Source organism: Patiria miniata, unplaced genomic scaffold (assembly GCF_015706575.1).
Source record: "Patiria miniata isolate m_02_andy unplaced genomic scaffold, ASM1570657v1 HiC_scaffold_18, whole genome shotgun sequence".
Lineage (NCBI taxonomy): Eukaryota > Metazoa > Echinodermata > Asteroidea > Valvatida > Asterinidae > Patiria > Patiria miniata.
In genome coordinates this window covers 17,514,207-17,532,277 of record NW_024037056.1, presented here as the reverse complement: position 1 = coordinate 17,532,277, position 18,071 = coordinate 17,514,207, and the positions used below count along the sequence as shown (strand labels likewise).

Below are 18,071 nucleotides of genomic sequence, written 5' to 3'. Positions count from 1 at the left end.
TTGATGATAACTTGTAGTACTTAATGCATGGGGCCCAGGCACTTACAAACATGTATTTCCCGAGAAAAACAAAAGAAAACGGAACAAAAAACCTGGGATGGGCCCCCTTCTTCCCCGGATTGCCTCAGACGCAGCAAACATTTGGACGTGTGTAGAGACAGCCTTAAAGGATGTCCCAAAACCCAATCTGTCGTGCTTTAGCCGGATGGGAAAACATTGTCATCATGCACCCCCTGGGCTGAGAAACGCAGCATCAAATGGCCATGTGATGAGATTTGGGTAGGTTTTGTAAGGGCTGAATCAGTCATCATTAAGGCTATCGCTCTACTGGGATGCTTTAACAATCCACGGTAATTCAGCCATTGTCGACCCATAATTACTGGTACATTGTATCAATTGTGAAGTGAATTAGGCAATTTGAAAGGTACAAAAGCCACACAGCACATATAGGGTGTCTGTTTTCAAATTGGAGTACCGGTAATTCACCGACAATAACTGTAATCATGTTAGTTACCAGGTACATGTCGCAGCAGGAGGAAGTACATGTATGTACACAGATCTAGAGGATCCGTTTAGGATCTTTCTAATGGTAGAACCCTCCTGCTGTCTGAACAATCACAGGCAGTCAACAAATAAAATCATTGTCTTGTTTTTCCTCTGCCATGCCTATCACCAACAGTCAGATTCTATTTCTTTGAAGCACTGTCATGAGTGACTAGTCAAATTCCAGTTGTTCAGCAATCTCCTACATCATGTGCACATCCAAGGCAAAACAGTTACAGCCAGTCAATCCTGCTGTAGGCATGGTAGGCTGGGAGCAACTTACAGACAGTTACTTGATTGATTTTGACTGCTGGCATTGGCATGATTGGTATGGTTTTGTTTAATTGCCAGCTAGAGCCTAGATATAGAGAGGGAGGATGAATTAAAGGGAATATACAACATTTGCAAACATCGAAAAATAAAACTACCAAGTTTTTACGAAATACCTTACTAGGAATAGTACTAGGATGTTGGTAAATAACAGTCGAAAGCATCCTGTAAAATTATGGCACCTGGTGTGAAGTCATTTTCAAGAAAATTGTATTTTAGTATACATTTCCAACGCTGGTCGGCCGACCATCGTTGGAAAAACCTAACTATTTTTTCGACTTCTGCTCCAAATTTACCCTTTTTTTTCAGTCCAAATTTTGTTTGCTATTGGTTACATGTTCATGAACAGGTGCAGGCCAGCTAGACTGGATCCCCTTACCTTACAATTTTTCTGGCATCTATAAATTGATCCATTTTATCTTTAGTGGAGTCAGGGAACCAGACAACTTGAACATTTTTGTTTTTCTTGGTTTTTCCAGGATTTTCGAACACAAAACTTCAAACTTGGCAGTGTAACAATATAAGATCGATTATACTAACCCCTCAAATAGTTCATTTCTGAAAATTACAGCAAAAGCCAATGACGTAAATTCCCTTTTACAACAGTTAGCAGAGATGATGGGAACAAAAAACTTAGTATGGAGGAAATTCTACCTCCATGCATAGAGCAAGGAACAGATGGATGAAGGGATCAGAAAATGACTATATCACCACCCTATACCTTTACCCTATAACTTTAACAGACTTACCAACAAACTCACAAAACAGCTCCAGAGATGAGGTTCTAGTGTTTGACTTCTTATTCCTGGCACACTGCATGCACTAAATTAAATGTTACCTGGTACCGGTACTGTTCAATACTGCACTGGCAGCCTTGCTTTGCAACCTCTCCTTGCAATACTTCACACATGAGTGGTCAAAAGGGGTCTTACAACAGTGAAAAGCCTCTCCAAATACCAAAACCCCATTTGCCATCTGCCTGTGAAAACCATGAGCACCCGAGCACATGTGCAAAACCATGCAAATGCGTCCACTTCAATGACCACAAAAACTCCGCCTGGAAAAATAGCCACAGGTCTAATGGGCTCAGCCAGGCATTATAATGCTGCACATATTGTGATAAGTAAAAGGTACTTTAATGGCGTTATCAGGCCGGCGATTTGGCTGGAAAGCCCACAAGTGATTACAGATGAGACGGAATGAGTGGGCATTGCAGTGAGAGATTTCAAAGGGCATCAAGGTCCTTAGAAGCATCTATTGGTAGATGTGGCTTCTTCTAAATCCTGACATTAGAAGCTTTAGGAATGCACCCACCAAAAGCAGTAGTGAAACCGGTGATGAGCTAATTACACACATTGGTACCATAAATCCCATGTCCCTATTCCCCAGATGCTACTGCTAGGGATGTTTGACTACCAAAGTCAAAGGATGTAAAACCACTACATGCATTACATTTTGGCAAATATGTCTGGCTGTTTTGTACATTTTACCACTATAAACGGCCTCTTTTGGGGGTTTCTGAAAGTATGGCTATTTGTGGGAGGGGTCATCTAAACTTTTGGTGTTCATTTGTTGAAAATTGAAGGTGAAACTGAAATTCATTGTCCCCTGTGTAATTTTCTTGGTTTTTTTTTTTTTGCACGTTTCCTTTATTTATTTTATTTTTGGAATAGTGTTTATGAAAATTGGACCATATCACCTATTTTCAAGTTGAAACTTAATTAAAAAGTTGAAACTTAGGTCATGCTTGTGTTGATTCCTTTGCGTATTTGATTGCTTGCTCATAAGAGGAATATTCCTCCATACATCCATGGTGCAACCAATTACCAGTGCAAGGACCTGGCAAGCAAGGAGAGACCGTTCTCACAATCCAAAATCTCTCTGTCACTGTCACTAGTCTCAGATCCGGGTCCAACACCAGGAATTCTGGAACCCCTTTGACACAAGCAAGAATCCAACGGAGCTTCTAAATAAGTTGGGAATTCCACACCAGTTGGTAAATTTCGGACTTGGTCAGGACATAGAGCAAGGACCAGGGTTTACCCTAGTCAAACCTGTAGAAAATAAAAAATCTACGGCCAACCCTTGGCCCGTGTACAAACTCAGGTTTTGTATTCCGCTAAAGGTGGCCCTCATTTCAACACCATAGGTGTCAGCATGATGACAGCATGTTCCTTACAGTCTCCATGGTGAGAGCATGAGAGGAATTGGGAAAGCTGCTTTTACAAGGCTTTTTACAATTTAAAAAGGTTTTTTTTCTGCCTGGCCAGACAGAACCATTGACGCACCACACCCAGAGATAACTGAGCATCAGGGGGTCTGCCACTGCCTCAGGGGGTGCTTGTTGAGCCTCTTTCTTTTTTTTCCTTACATAGAATGTACAAGTTTCTATTTCTAGGTAAATGGAGTAATACTCCTACTATAGGTAGCTCCACTCAAAATGGTTCTTAGCAATAATTGGTGGCAATCTACGGTACGCCAATTAAAAAAACTCTATTTTCCAAAGTGTCCCTGAGATTTTTTTTTTTTCAGTGAAAGGAACTGAGAACTAATCAGGTTATCAGACTGTGATTGAGACTTTCACTTATAGTGTTGCTTTGTGCAGATAATCCCTGTGAAGGCTTAATTGTGGAATGGAACTTTGGAAGAGATAGCAACAAATAATGGCTAGCCTTGAGTACCGTTCTTTTCACTTTTCAGAGTGTACACAACTTACAATGTACCATGTCCAGTATAATAAGAAACCGTGGAGGAAGGAATAGACAGGAGTTGGAACGACCATTGGATCTGTTCCGTCCTCCATGTAGAAACTCAACCCTAAACATGGGGGGGGGGGGGGTTGTCATGCAAAGTACGCATACTGTGTTTTATTTCTTGGAATGAACATTGTAAGACCGTCCATTTTCAACTAAAATTAGTATTCAATTTTTTTTAACTGCGATTGGCCGAATATTAAAATATTCGAGACTTTCTGATCGATTTTTACACACACCAGTTGTATCTCTGTGGGGTGCCGGTCAAAAGTTGCACGCAAAGCATGCTGGTTAAAATTTGTGTGAGGCGAACAATATTATGGGCCACTGGATTGTTTTGCAGTGCATGTATTTTATAACTGTCAAGGATTTTAACATGCTAAAAGGATTGGAACAATGAACTGCCTTTAACAACAAGTTACCGCCGGCAAAAAAATGGCATCTGACAATAAGGCACCCAACATTACAATTAAAATAATATAACACTTTAACAGTTAAATATTCAAACCAGCTAAAATATTTTTGAATATTTCAGTCGATGATCGAATATTCGGTACATTCGGGACAGCTAGAAGTAGAATTTTGTACTTTTCTTTGCAAAATCAAGTACCAAAAAATTCTTGAGTGTTCCGAAAAGACCACTGCCAAAAAGAGACTCTTACATCCATGCCAGAAATTCAAGCGTACACTGTTTTTTTTAAATTTCTCTGTGGTACAACTGACTTGCCACCCAAGAATAGCTGAACTTGCAACACACAGTGACAACATTGTTATCATTTCATATCTCAGTAACTACACAAACAAATGCCACCAACCCATCTGTCATAATAAAACTGCCACTATGGGCTTCCTACAAGACAAGACCATGGAGCAAGGAACAGAACATCTATCATGTTTATCATGAATGTAGACTTGTCAAACAGTTGCATGTGGGAGTAAACCACAAATTACAAAAGGGGGTTGCAGCTGTTTTGACACATACCAATTGGCACCTTTTGATTCGATTTGTCAGGTTTTTGCACTAAAATACAGGTGGAGAACATAAAATTATATTGAGATTGATGTCCGGTGTCAACACAACATTGGTTATGTATCCTAATGAGGTTGCATTTGCACCACCATTTGTTATGCCATCAAGGACTTGGAACATTCAAGGATAAGTTCTGGTGAGGGGATTGTCTAGATCCAAAACTGGACTCTCTCTCCCCCCCCCCCCCCCCCCTCTACATGTACAGGTGTTTGCACACAGCTGCAAATGTAGTCCCTGGCGTGTACAATGTACAGATAGGTATGCGAATTCAATCACAGGACGCAAATTCCATATTATGAATACATGTGAATTGGTATATTAGGCCAAAAAAAAAAACAATTCTGCTTCCGATAACATGGCATTAGAAAATAGGGTAGGTAGGTAGGGAATTTATTTTGTTTTGCCAATTTTTTTGGTGTATGATCATATGGAGGCTTCTGCGTCTCAAGGGTAAAAGGTAGAAATGTATGGTTTTCGGTGTTTTTCCTCGTTTTTCCCATTAAAAAAAAATTAGGGTATATATTATAGGGGCTGTCAGAATAGGGAAGGTAGGGAAACCGGAAGCAGAACTATTATTTTTTGGGGCCTTATTGCTTAAACAATGCCCCCCAAAAAACTCACGAAATAAATTAATATTGTCGTAACAAATTTATCTTCCAGAGTTTCACTACAACACTTGTTACAACTGTCAACATTTAGAATAAGTCACAATGGTTTAAATTAAACACAAGATGCCACAAGTACTGCAATTAGTCAACACCCACGATCAAAACATTTCGACTATCTGAGTTTCTAATAGCTTAACGTACATGTGTTCATTCAAAATGTTTCAAGGACTTTTGTGATGAAATCAAAAAAATATTCAGAGTGCATGTAAACAATTATCCATGAAATTGGCAAACACTGAATAAATCCACAGAAAATATACATTTTTATGTAGTTTTGGTGCAAGTCACATTCACATTTTGGTAGATTTTTCTTGGCATGTTTTTTTCATAATCCGGTATCTGCTCTTTTTGAAAAATGTGCACGCATCATACTAAAACTACAAAAGCACAAGTGCTCACAGATGTGTAGCACTAGCAGCAAAGGAATTCTTTAAAATATTAATTAAAATATTACAAGTTACACTTGCAGTCTTGTTTCTCATTCTCTGAATTTAAATATGTCACAATGTATTTACTTTCAAATATTGAGATAAGATTTGAAATTTTGAATATTTAACTATTTTGGCAGTCACTCTACATTATTGCCATTTTACACATGAAACGATAGCGTACATTACACTCGCGGTCATCCCAGCCCCCAATCATACTATAATAAGCACAATCTTGATTTCCATTCCAATCATTAGGCTCTCTTTCATTCCAATCTTTGAAACCCCCCGCCATTCCGTCAATCCAAATGAAGAGACCCTCAGACTGCGCATCAGTGAACCCAATCCAGAATACCTCCCTGCGAACTGACATTGCGTAGTGGAAAACAAAATCGTTTTCGGCAGCGTCTGAAATGGACACCAAGTGAGCAGATTCTGACAAATCGGCGCAGTATCGTTCGGCCTCCGTAAACGATTTTGTCTCAGTTTTGTACAGGTAGCAGTGACCTTTGAACCTCAACCATGGGGGCGGGCAACTGCGAGAATGCTGTAGACTGCAACTTGCTTCACTGTTTCCGGTGGTAAAAGTCATCCACAGCAAAATACACGTACAATGTAGAAAAATCATGATGGAGCTTCATTGAATAATCCAAGTACAAGTCAGAAAGAAAAAACTATAAAACAAATTCATGAACACACTGTGCAAGTAGTTCAACCACTTGAGTTTGACACTGTACTTGAGTCAATTTCTTTCTCAAAAGTTATTTTCCCTGTTTTTCTTTTTTGCTGAAGGAGCACATAGTGTACCATTAATGCTCGCAATTTTCTTACTTAGTTACTGAGCAGTTGCAAGCACACGTTCCCGGAATGTCCTCACTGTGACGGAGTCTTTACGCACATCATTTGCAAATTCCAAACAAGTTTTGGATGCACCATGACGTACACGTGTCAACTTTGAAAGTGAATACTTGTAATTGTTTTCAGCGGTAGAAAAAAAATGGCATCTTCATCCATGTAAATAAATATTTGAAGACCAAAAACAGTTCCAATTCCTCACAAAATCCAAGGGGAAAAACTGATCTTGACCTAAGTTCGAATCCACAAGTGCTGAAAATTGTTTATTAATCGTCTCTGTATACGTACACGTCCATTCTATGATTCCAACACTCTAAATTGGTAAGTCCTTTGAGAAACACAGGTCTTCCAAGGAACAGCTTCTGAAGTTCTGTCTGAAAGCTTTAGCTACCGTACTGTAGACGTAACCATGTCAGTGCATAATTGGGCCCACGTCAAGTTCAATCCCAAGAGTGATTTATTAGAAATTGATGAAGTCTTCAATTCATGCTGCCGTAATTAATTTGAAGCTATTCTTTGGGAGATTACCGTAGGTCTTCACTTTACATTGTCCATCATCATTAAGTCAAGAGGCATTTCAAAACCTTGACTTGTGTTCAGTCAAATCCTTGCAATATTTGATAGACTTGACGAAATTACAAAATGTATATATTTACTAGACACATGATGACACATGAACCTCCAGTACGTAGTATGAAACTCCATATTAAATCAGATGTTGGACAGTGGCTCTGCACACGTGAATGTCTGATCCTCAAACCACAAAGTAGGCCTACACTACAAATTGGGCCAAAATCACCCTTCACAATGAAAGAGTTATCATTAATTACGCACACGATCCTTACTTCACAATGTCAATCATCATTACAAGCAGTACTATTCCAATTGATTTTCAGACTTCAGACACTGGCATGGCAGTGAAGGGTCTTCAGGACTGACACCTGTCTGTAAACAGTCTACTTTCAATATTCAATGAGCATGATGAGGAGACAAAGACCGCATCACTCGCTTTGCGGTGGAGCTGGCTTCGCCTCCTCACCAACTTTGCAGTTCGTTATTATATTAGCACAAACCTTGGGTCCGACTGCTATGCTACTGTATTTAGTTCTAGAAACATGTAACCCCCCCCCCCCCCCCCACACACACACACACACCTCCCCCCCCCCCCACCTCCGTCATGTGGTCGTGGTCGTGACCCCGTGTAGTGACCCCTGCCGAGATCCGCCCGTCATGCCCGCACAAATACAATTTCTTTTTATTCTTACAATACATTTACAATTATAACGCCCTTAAAAAAACCCTGTACAACTTACAAGTAAACAGTTTTTACCTGGTTGCTGTACGCTACTGCCCTCGCACGCACGTAGAGTATGGTTTTCTGGCTAATCTGTTAATCATGCTGCTAAATAGGCTTAGGACGTATACCTCGCATCGTACTGCACGTCACGCCTCATCATACGATCGATCGTGTTTTGATTTATTGATTACGCGCCAAATGGAAAGCGCCCTCTGTTGAGCATTAACTTAACGCGCAAAGCAAGCACATCGCTTGTCACACGTCCACATTTATTTGGATTGAATTTTCGAGCCATTAGTACACTGTATTTCTTTAAATCATATTAAATTTATTTTTCAAGGGTTCTCGTCGATTTTCAGCATTTTTGTGTCCTATATCCCGAACAATCAGTGAACGAAATTTCAATTTAGTGCAATGTGTTTTTCTTGAGTTATCGTCTCCACAAAGTGTGTTTTATTTTTATTCACTCAAAGCCGACATCGTTTGGGCAGTCTTTTTGAGACGGTGATCGATCGTGATCCGCGTTGACAAAGTCTTTGTGGCGCGCCCTCTCTTGGAAGAAATTGATGTTGGTAAAATGTACGCGAGTGCCCTTATACACTGTAGTTTTTGTTTTTGTGGTATTAATTTTGTTCTTTAACGGTTTCTGTCAAATTTCAAAGATATTGTGTCGTATATCACGAACAATTACTGGGCGCAATTTCAATACAATGCAATGCGTTTTTCTTGAGATATCGTCTTCACAAAGAGCGCTTTATTTTTGTTCAATTAAAAGTGAGTTGAATTTGGATGGAATTTTTCGAGATGAGTACACTGTATTTCTCTAAATCATATTAAATTTATTCTTCAAGGTATTTCGTCGACTTTCAACCTGTTTGTGTCCTATATCCCGAACAATTATTGGACGAAATTTCAATGCAGTGCAATGTGTTTTTCTTGAGTTATCGTCTCCACAAAGAGCGCTTTATTTTTGTTCAATTAAAAGTGAGTTGAATTTGGATTGAAATTTTCGAGATTAGTACACTGTATTTCTTTAAATCATATTAAATTTATTCTTCAAGGGTTCTCGTCGATTTTCAACCTGTTTGTGTCCTATATTCCGAACAATTATTGGACGAAATTTCAATGCACTGCAATGTGTTTTTCTTGAGTTATCGTCTCCACAAAGAGTGCTTTATTTTTGTTCAACTAAAAGTGAGTTGAATTTGGATTGAATTTCTCGCGATTAGTACAGTGTATTTCTTTAAATCAAATTAAATTTATTCTTCAAGGGTTCTTATCGATTTTCAGCATTTTTGTGTCCTATATCCCGAACAATTAGTAAACGAAATTTCAATAGTGCAATGTGATTTTCTTGAGTTATCGTCTCCACAAAGTGTGTTTTATTTTTGTTCTCTTAGTTTTGGGCAGATCGTGATACGCGTTGACAGAAGTCTCGGTGGTGACCAGTATTTTTGTAGAAAAAAACAATCTTCATTTCAGCACTGATTCGCTGATTAAAAAAACATTACTGGCCTGACACCCCCCCCCCACCCCCCTTATTTGCAAAAAAATGCCGGGATCCACCCCGGGAGGCGGGGCCACCAGAGGGCCATATTTTTCTGGGTTTTTAAATTGTTTGGGGGGGGGGGGGAAGTACTTTTCGACTTATGGATTTAAGTGACACCAACTGCAATTTGCGTTTTTGTGTGTTTTTATTAGGTTTTCAATAGTCTTGCTAAATGTTTTTGTTTGTTTTCACAATATGCTACTTCAATATTCGACAAAAGCCAACAATAAATTATTGTAATGACATTATATCTAAAGCAAGATTCATACAGGCGGCCGACAACACTGTACTTTTCCAGTGAAAATGAAATGACTTCTGTAGGGTGCTCCGTAACTTTGGGTTAATCTGTCACTAAGCTTGCCTGCCAATTTATTTATTACACTCACTTTAATACTGCATAATCATTTAAATAATATTCTTCCTTCTACCATCATATTTAATTTATAAAATAATAGTCCTGATCATTGAGCCAATTAAACATTCCAAATACCATCTCAGCTCCCTGGGGAGTATACAGCTCGATGCTACCTGTTAGGCGAAAGCATGCTTATTCAAACACAATAACCATCTCTGCTCTCACAGGTACCCATTTGCTCCTGGGTGGAGAGAAGCAATGAGTGACAAAGTGCCTTGCTCAAGGGTACACGCACCATGACTGGACTTGAACCCACAACCCGCAGCTTTACCCACAGACCACGAATCCAGTGCCCTTAACCACGAGGCCAAAGCAGATAGTGTGAAAGGGAGTTCAGTATTAAAGTTAAAAGCAGGCTAATACATTAATTTGAATCGTCCGCCTCCTCCTCCTCTTTTTGCCTGTCATCTCCGCCCCCTCCCTGTCCCTCGCTCTTCTTCCGTTCTCGTTCGCTCCTCTCTGCCGTGGTCTGTTCAAAGAAGTAGTCAAAGGCAAAATTCTTCTCGTCTGGCGCAAGGGCTTTGAACTCCTCTGCTTCTGTGATCACCTCAATCTGAAAAACCCCCAGAACACACAAAAAAATGAATCCTAAAAATCTGAAGGTGATTTCCTTCTGCTTCTGCCTCGGAACAACAGTGTTGTAGCTCTGCCCAATTTAGCTGAATTTTGACACGACACATCACATGTAATCAAGCCATCAATCATAAATATATCCTTGTGCATTGTTGGAAATAATAATGTCACAGTAACTGACCTGAGCAATGAATTCTTGCTCGCTCCCATCTTGTAAATTCAGGTCGGTGATTCTGTTGAACAGCTCTCTGGGTGTGGCGACATTTGGAACACCTCGATGAGTGAAAAACTGGGAAGGAAAATATATAGCTCACTTTCTTAATCAAATTTTCTGAAATGACCTGAGTTGCGGTGTATGAGGTTGGAGGTTCCTGAAGATTGGACTCATTCTGATTTAAATACTTCAAAGAAGGGAAGCTAAAACTTCTGAAGAGGAAAACTAGAGGTAAAAAAAAATATTTCAATAAACCATTATATCCATGAAATTTACCGTAATGCAATTTTCAGCACTTTTTACGGAAACTCCAAGCTTTTTTGAAGGGTTAAGTCTGGTTCATACTTAGCACGACAATGTTCAAGTTTTCATGCTGCGAAACCACAAACGTTGAGCTCTGGTAAATTTCATGACGTCCAATTTGCTTCACGATCACGTGAAGTATAAACCGGTCATTATGCAAACTCTATATCGAGAATTTTAAAAGTTTTGAAAAAATTGAATGAAATGTTCGAAAGGACAAAAGGACACACAAATCCATAGCTCATTCTCAAGACAGCCAGACTCTCTTGTTCTTGGATAGAACAGCTTCACTGATTGGCTTTTAAATGAATGGGACATCATCCGAGCACACAAGCCTCAACCAATCAGCATACTTCTCGGTACTCACATTGGAGACATTGGTGCAATCCCGAAGCAGGAATTTGAGCCCCTCCGGATGAAATGGCTTCACTGATTGGCTGACGTCGATGAACCAGACTTCGTGATTGAACCACATCATGTTGTACTCGCTCAGATCTGCGTGGACCAGTTGGCAGCGCTTGTACATCCTCTCCATCATCTGGTAAAATAATCATACACTGTGTACTTTGAACGAGTTGGTTAGGCGCCAGGTGGCATGCCACTGTTTCAGTAATTACAAAAAATAATTATAAGAACTTTTCTGGTAACTTCATGAAGGCAAGACTCAAGATGAAATCCGGTATTTTCAGAAGGAATGGACTCCTGATGTTGACACACAGCTACATGACAAAATGGTAAGAAACATGAATTTGTGAGACCGTTGCATCCTATACTGACCTCTGTGCACTGTTCGTAAGCAAGCAGCATGTCATCAGGCGATAACTGCGCATCTTTGAGCTTAGGAGCGGCTTGCTGATGCTCACCGATGAAGGACAGAACCAAGATGTGTTTCTTGAGGAGAATGACCTCTGGACAACGGACGCCTGCCTTACGCATCCTGTAAGAAATGATTGAAGAAGTACCTCAAAACACAAGGAACGCTGACTGTGTTTGAAATAAAGTGAAGTGAATGGCAACAGTGCATCACTACAGGATGAAATCATGGTCAGACAGTTCTGACTCATCTACCATATTTGTCCGAACCAACACAGAAAAGCTGAATCAAATTTGGTAGGACTGTATATGGTAGTGCTGGGATTAACAGGTTTTCAAGCAGACCCGGGTGAAAAAGCACAACAGAAGGACTGTAGGATCAACATTTTTCCCAAACATAAAGAACAAATATACAACATAGGACAAACTGAAGATAAAGTAGGATTATTGCGGGCTTTCAGGAGTGAAATCGGACAATATTTAATTTACGTCATGACTTACATGTTGAGGTTCATTCGTTCCTTGTCAGCCCACATGCTGATGATCTTGCGTGGGTTCATACGACTCAGTGCATCGGGCAGGTACCTCCGGCGCGTCCGGAACTCGTTCAGTGTCGTCTTGAAGACCTTGAGGGCGCACTCACGTGGGACCAGCAACCTCTGGTGCCTGATATGGGAACAAGAAAGGGGCAAGGATGAGGAAACATAACCTTCGTGGTCAAGCCGATGGCATGTAAAGGCGCCTTGGGAAGTCATCATGTGACCCATGTCTGACCAGTTAGTACACAGACCAACAGACAATCAAACAAACACAATCCTACTTACTGGCCTCCGTTAGCATGAAGCACCACGGCCTCCTTCCCAGTGCTGATTGTTCCATTCACTGATTCTAAGATGCCGTTGTTGACCAACTTGTACAGGAGTAGTCTAGTATTGGGGTCCATGGCCATGACCTACAATGTACAAAGAGCGTTTTAAGGGACCACATAGAACATATTTTTATGTAATTTTCTCTGTTTTGTACTGTTTTACAATAATAGCACACCCTTTTAGATAAATATTTTTAATAACATTTTTCAATACAGGTAAATGTATGTGACAATACCTATGGTATTTTCAAATGCATATGCTGCCTTAGCGCCTACATTTTCTGCTTTGTATCTACATTCACTTAGCAATGCCCTGTTAGCATCGCCTTAAACCTCAATCCAAATCAAAACAGAGACACAAATCCTCCTTTCTCCTGACTTACCGCAGTGGAGTGTTCTTTCTTTTCATGCACACGATGCGTCTTGCGCTCAGCCATCTGGCTGTGCTGCTTGAGTGAATTGAAGACGTTATTGGGGAGCTTCATGTCCATTCCAACGTCGTCACCACTGTTGAAGCCTGGCGGGAACTGAACACAAAGAAAAACATGACAGAAAAAGACTTATAAACAGCGTAAAATCATCATGCACATTTTAGCAAGCTCATTCCACCACTAAAGTCATTATTCCCTTGGTGAGGTTTGTTTGTCAACGTACCGCGACTTTCCCGTAGAAACAGAAAATTATTATGAAGACAGCCGGGGAACAAACGTCCCTGTCAGCTTAATACTGCAATAATGCCCGGAACTGTCGCAGAAGGTTTCCGAACAGTCAAGGTAGATTAACAGGGGCACCGATAAGTCCAAGGGGAACAGCCCAACGCTGTAAAACTACCGCGTCAACAAAGTCCCCCCGGAAGGAAGTCCAATGGGAATTCTGCTTCAGTCGGCTTAACTTGGAAAAAAATGGGGTTTTTTTGGAGGTCGCAAGATAAAATCCCTCTTCACTTAATTTTGTCGTCCTTAAAATTTGGTTGCTCACTTTTTCCATGACTTTAGATGCGTTCTTCCTCCCGCAAACAGCAGCGTCGTGTTTCGTTGTCATGACGCCGTTCTTGTCTTTTGTAGTTGGGATCTTTTTTGGTGAGGACACTCCTGCAGATACATGAACGCACAGACAAAAGGTTTGCTGTGATTTCTCACGAATAAAATGATCCTCCTTTCAAACATGACATTTTTTTTAACCCTTACTTTCTAAGATATCATTCTTGGGATTTTCGTGAAAAATAAACTTGCATACTGTACTTATGTCTTGCTGTATATTTACATTATATTCACGGTTTATTATTGACTTTGGATCTCTTGTGTTTTTGTTTTTAACCTTTTTTTTCTTTTTTCTCCATGTTCCCACAGATAACTTGAAATGAAATTCCATGATTTTTTTTAAGACAAATTTAGGGGTTTCCATGACCAATTGCTAAACTCTTTTAACATCTTAGGAGCCTATTGCTCTGGAGGCAAGAGACACCACTCCCTTTCAGCCTTCCAGTTTGACACAAAACCAACGAATCAACCACCGGCCCTCGATTGACCGTGCTCATAACCGTACATCATCACTGACCCTTTTCAGTGTATTCCCATGTTTCGTCGTCATCATCTTCATCATCACTGTCAGAGGTAACGTCAAATGCAAACTCATCATCTTTGCGTATAGCTGGATGCACTGCACGGAAGTTGGCATAGGAGATACCCACTGAGCAAGTGATGACAGAAAAAATAGAGAAAAGTTAAACACTCAGTAAGGACCTGTGACCAATTTAATGGCACTACGAAGTACACAAAGGATGCCCATTACTTCCAATTCACTCTTGAACAGTCTAGCTCTAGACAGATTGTAATAAGAAGTGTAAAGGTCATATACAAAATTTACAAACGTAAAAAAAATAAAAAAAAAAAATTTCATGAAATACCGTGGTATTATAATTGTCTCAAGCATCCTGTGAAATCATGGCACCTGGTGTGCTGCCATTTTCAAGGAAAGTGGAATTTTTGTATCAATTTCCAACGATGGTCAGCCGACCATCATTGAAAAAAAAAACTGACTTTTTTCAAATACTGCCTCCAATTTACCAGATATAGTTAGTCCACATTTGGTTTGCAAGCTGTTACACATCCATGAATGTGTGCAAACCAGCTAGTCTGGTTCCCTGACCTGACAATTACTTCTATACATTGCTCCATTTTGTCTGAAGTAGGGTCAGGGCACCAGACTACAAGAACATCATTTTTTTTTCTTGGTTTCTCCGTCATCTATGAACACAAAACTTTAAACACGTCATTGTACAATACTAACCCCCAGATCCATCCATTTCTGAAAATTACAGGAAAAGAGAATATTATCATAAATAAATTATTTAAAAATTATGCAAATTATGCAAGTACCTTTGCTGTTGGCGTTCTTCTTTTTCTCCTCCACGTCCAGCAAGTCGTCGTGTTCCTTGTCAAACTGCAGCTGCAGCATCTGAGCCAGCAGCAGGTCGCTGTCTGTGTCTGTGGTACCACTGCTGCTGCCGCTAGCAGCTTGTAGGGTCCGTGCGTACTTGTAGTCAGTCAGGGAACTAAGGGAGGCGTAAAGCGGGACGGAGTATTGGTGAAAAATAGACAACAATTAGCAGTGATACAGTCAAGGCCTCTGAGACCAAGACCAAGACAGACACCGAGACCTTTACTTCTGCAAAAGACTGAGGCTTTCACTTCCAAGACTAATCCCTATACCTCCAAGTCCAAGACCTTGTAATCTCACGACCCAAAGAATGAGACTACATGTAGTCCGAAAAATTTGAGACTCTCAATACTGTGTATGAGAGCCCCAAAACGTAAGGTACTGAAAACATGCAATACAAGAAAATGGGGGGGGGGGGGGGGGTCCCAAGGTCCGTTTTCAATTCATCTAGGTAAATTACCTTTGTGCCTGTTGTCCTCCTGTATCAACCCTTCCCGTCCCCGTCTCCTCATCTTGCTGCAACTTCTTGGCAAACTCCTCATCCATCACGCTGGCCAGGGAGCATGCTGGGGCCGTCGCAGCGGGAACTTTCCACGGGTTTCGCAGTGGGGAGGTCTCTGGAACGGGCGTGACGACTTTACCAGTCGATGCCATCTTAGTTACAGCACCTTGAGTCTTACCTGTAGTTACATGTATGTTGGAGGAACATCAGGCACGCTAAACATGTTTTTTTTTTGGCCTTGCATCCTAACACCACTTATTTTCATCAAAGGGATCATCTCAATGAAGGTCAGTCATTGTAAAAATGTTGAAAGACATGAATTTGGGCTTGCTGGGACCGAGTTTCCAATTTTGTTAGAAATAGTCCTACTTTGATATTCTTCTTGACTCTGCATAGACTTTCTTACACAACCAACGAAGTGGTGTCTTGATACTACATTCTTTCTGTACTACATGTAGTTACACTTGAATACATGCACAATCAATTGCCCAAGCAAAATAAAATGGGTAAACGACTAACAGTACCTATCTGAGATGTGAGCCGACAATAGGCCTACTAGTACTCCTATGTAGTAAATCATTGTAAATTGAAACATATTACAGTTTACTTTACTTTTAAATATTCCCACTTTGTCTTTATTCTATAGGTAGGCCCATAGGCCTAATAATTATATTAATAACACAATTATTCTTTCAAATAAACAAAATGATAAAAGCGTAATCGTTCTTTTATATCTTCAATCATCGTCTCGGTATAACAATGTATAAAGGTAAAATCCTAAACAATGATAAACAGTTAGGCTATCAGTAATCATGATGACTGAGTTATTCTTACAAAATTGTAGTTCAATGCAGATTAGGGTTTGTTGTGCAACTCCAACAAACAGCTGAACAGACGACAGACGTAAATTCTCACTTCAGCTTGTAAAGGCTGCACCTACACTGGCTACAGTTAGAACAGCTGAAATTGAAATGATGTTGGTTGGTTGTCAACCTACAGTCGGTTAAAAACAAGAGAAGCACTATTTCCTTGCGTTTATTAATAACCTAAAAATAACTAATTTCCAGAAGTTGTGCAATAATAATGGGCCACAAAATTTACCGTATGTGCGTCAATATCATGTCAGTGCAAATACGCACGTACTGGCGCGCCTTACAGGAAGTCTGGTTTCCCAACCATCGTATTTCACGATTGGTGAATGCACAAAAAGTATGGTTCCCAGTATTGAATATTAACGAAACGCCGGCTTCGTTTCCAATTTGGCTTCAAGACACCAGCAGCTTTCCATGGGGGCGCTGTTCAAAATAGACATCCGGTATGATACAATAGGTGGCGCTATTCCCTTTCTACGGGAAGTAACATGATAGCCCATTAGCGAAAAAAAAGGTTTTCGTGAAAAAGAAATTACACAAACATGAAAAGGCACTTTATGTTAAAACCCGCTAATCGTGGTAGCTTACAGGACTGTGCTTTTCTCCGATTGCCAAATTTCCAGGGGGGGGGGGAGGGGGAGGGGCGACAATTTGTTTTATTGGGAGGGGGGCGATGTTGCAGGCGTCGGTAGTGGGGACGTTGGTGAAGAGGGAGACGACATCAAAATTGCATGCCCATGATCTCGTTTTACCGAGATGCCCCCCCCCAAAAAAAAAATGCTCGCCGGTAGGAGCATCGGTAAGTAAGATTAAGAGGGGGTTGCGGGGGTGTGGGTTACAACAAAGTTGCCTACGGATCGGACCATCCGTGCTCATAGGTAGAAAGGTAGATTTTTTTTCTTCGGGCAGCCGGACTCTTAAAATGGATTAGCGGTTGGACAGAAAGGGCCCAGGGGGCGGGGGGGGGGGGGGGGGGGGGGGTCACGACAAAATTGTCTTGAGGAACTGACTTCATGACATTCTGAAGAATAATTAGAATAATTCATTTCCTTTGCACTATTTTAGACTCGGGGGCATGAAAACGTGGCGTTTTAAAGATTAAATGATATAGCGGCAAACTGGGTATTCAAAGTTAAATTGACCTCTCGAAGGTCACCAGGGGTCAGATATGAAATTTCCCACATCTGAAAATTATTTTCATGGTATGAAGCAGTACTGGTATGAAGTCATATGAAATAGACTTGGTTCATAAGAAAGTGCCATTCTCTAGAACAATAGCTATTAATAGAGTATAAAGGTCACCGACATCTCAAAGGTCACCAGAGATCAGACATGAAAAGCTTAATTCAGCTCCAGATTTGCTTTCTCCATGGCGTGATCTGTGAAGACCTGCGAAGTTTCATGCGTTTGTAAAAAGTCCACAACTGCGTCACACAACCTTAACAGCCTTACTATTATGAAAGAAAAAAGAAAAACTGACGATGCGCCCGTAGATTTTGGCTCCAAATTGAATTTCAACTAGGCTATTTTCGTTTGTTGTCTGGAATCAAGTTGAGATGGAAATTATATTGCAATATTTACACAAGATCGCCTGGATCCTCTGTCGCCGTAAAACCAGA

The 18,071-nt window shown here is 40.5% G+C and overlaps 2 protein-coding genes across 4 annotated transcripts in view; both read right to left on the bottom strand.

The window, feature by feature from the left end:
• Positions 1 to 8,284, bottom strand: part of LOC119724963 (solute carrier organic anion transporter family member 4A1-like) — a 35,493-nt gene extending 27,209 nt beyond the window's left edge. Inside the window, exon 1 of one of the 2 annotated variants that reach the window (XM_038196302.1) lies at positions 7,938 to 8,284. The gene's annotated coding sequence lies outside the window, so the exon portion shown is untranslated. Of the gene's footprint in view, positions 1 to 1,622; positions 1,713 to 7,937 lie in introns of those variants that run through there. The other variant, XM_038196303.1, reaches the window with a different exon arrangement.
• Positions 8,285 to 10,084: 1,800 nt separating this feature from the next.
• Positions 10,085 to 16,761, bottom strand: LOC119724962 (serine/threonine-protein kinase RIO3-like). 2 transcript variants are annotated; one of them, XM_038196301.1, is made up of 12 exons: positions 16,682 to 16,761; positions 15,539 to 15,758; positions 15,018 to 15,193; positions 14,197 to 14,328; positions 13,618 to 13,730; positions 13,023 to 13,166; positions 12,596 to 12,723; positions 12,273 to 12,437; positions 11,736 to 11,895; positions 11,326 to 11,496; positions 10,623 to 10,730; positions 10,085 to 10,421 (listed from the first exon to the last, which is right to left on the bottom strand). In XM_038196301.1, the coding sequence occupies exons 2-12, from the start codon at positions 15,730 to 15,732 to the stop codon at positions 10,233 to 10,235; spliced, it is 1,680 nt and encodes a 559-aa protein (XP_038052229.1). In that variant the 5' UTR covers positions 15,733 to 15,758; positions 16,682 to 16,761; the 3' UTR covers positions 10,085 to 10,232. The 2 variants fall into 2 exon arrangements, with proteins under 2 accessions (XP_038052229.1, XP_038052228.1); XM_038196300.1 differs by having other exon boundaries at positions 16,415 to 16,735.
• Between the last annotated feature and the right edge of the window lie 1,310 nt (positions 16,762 to 18,071).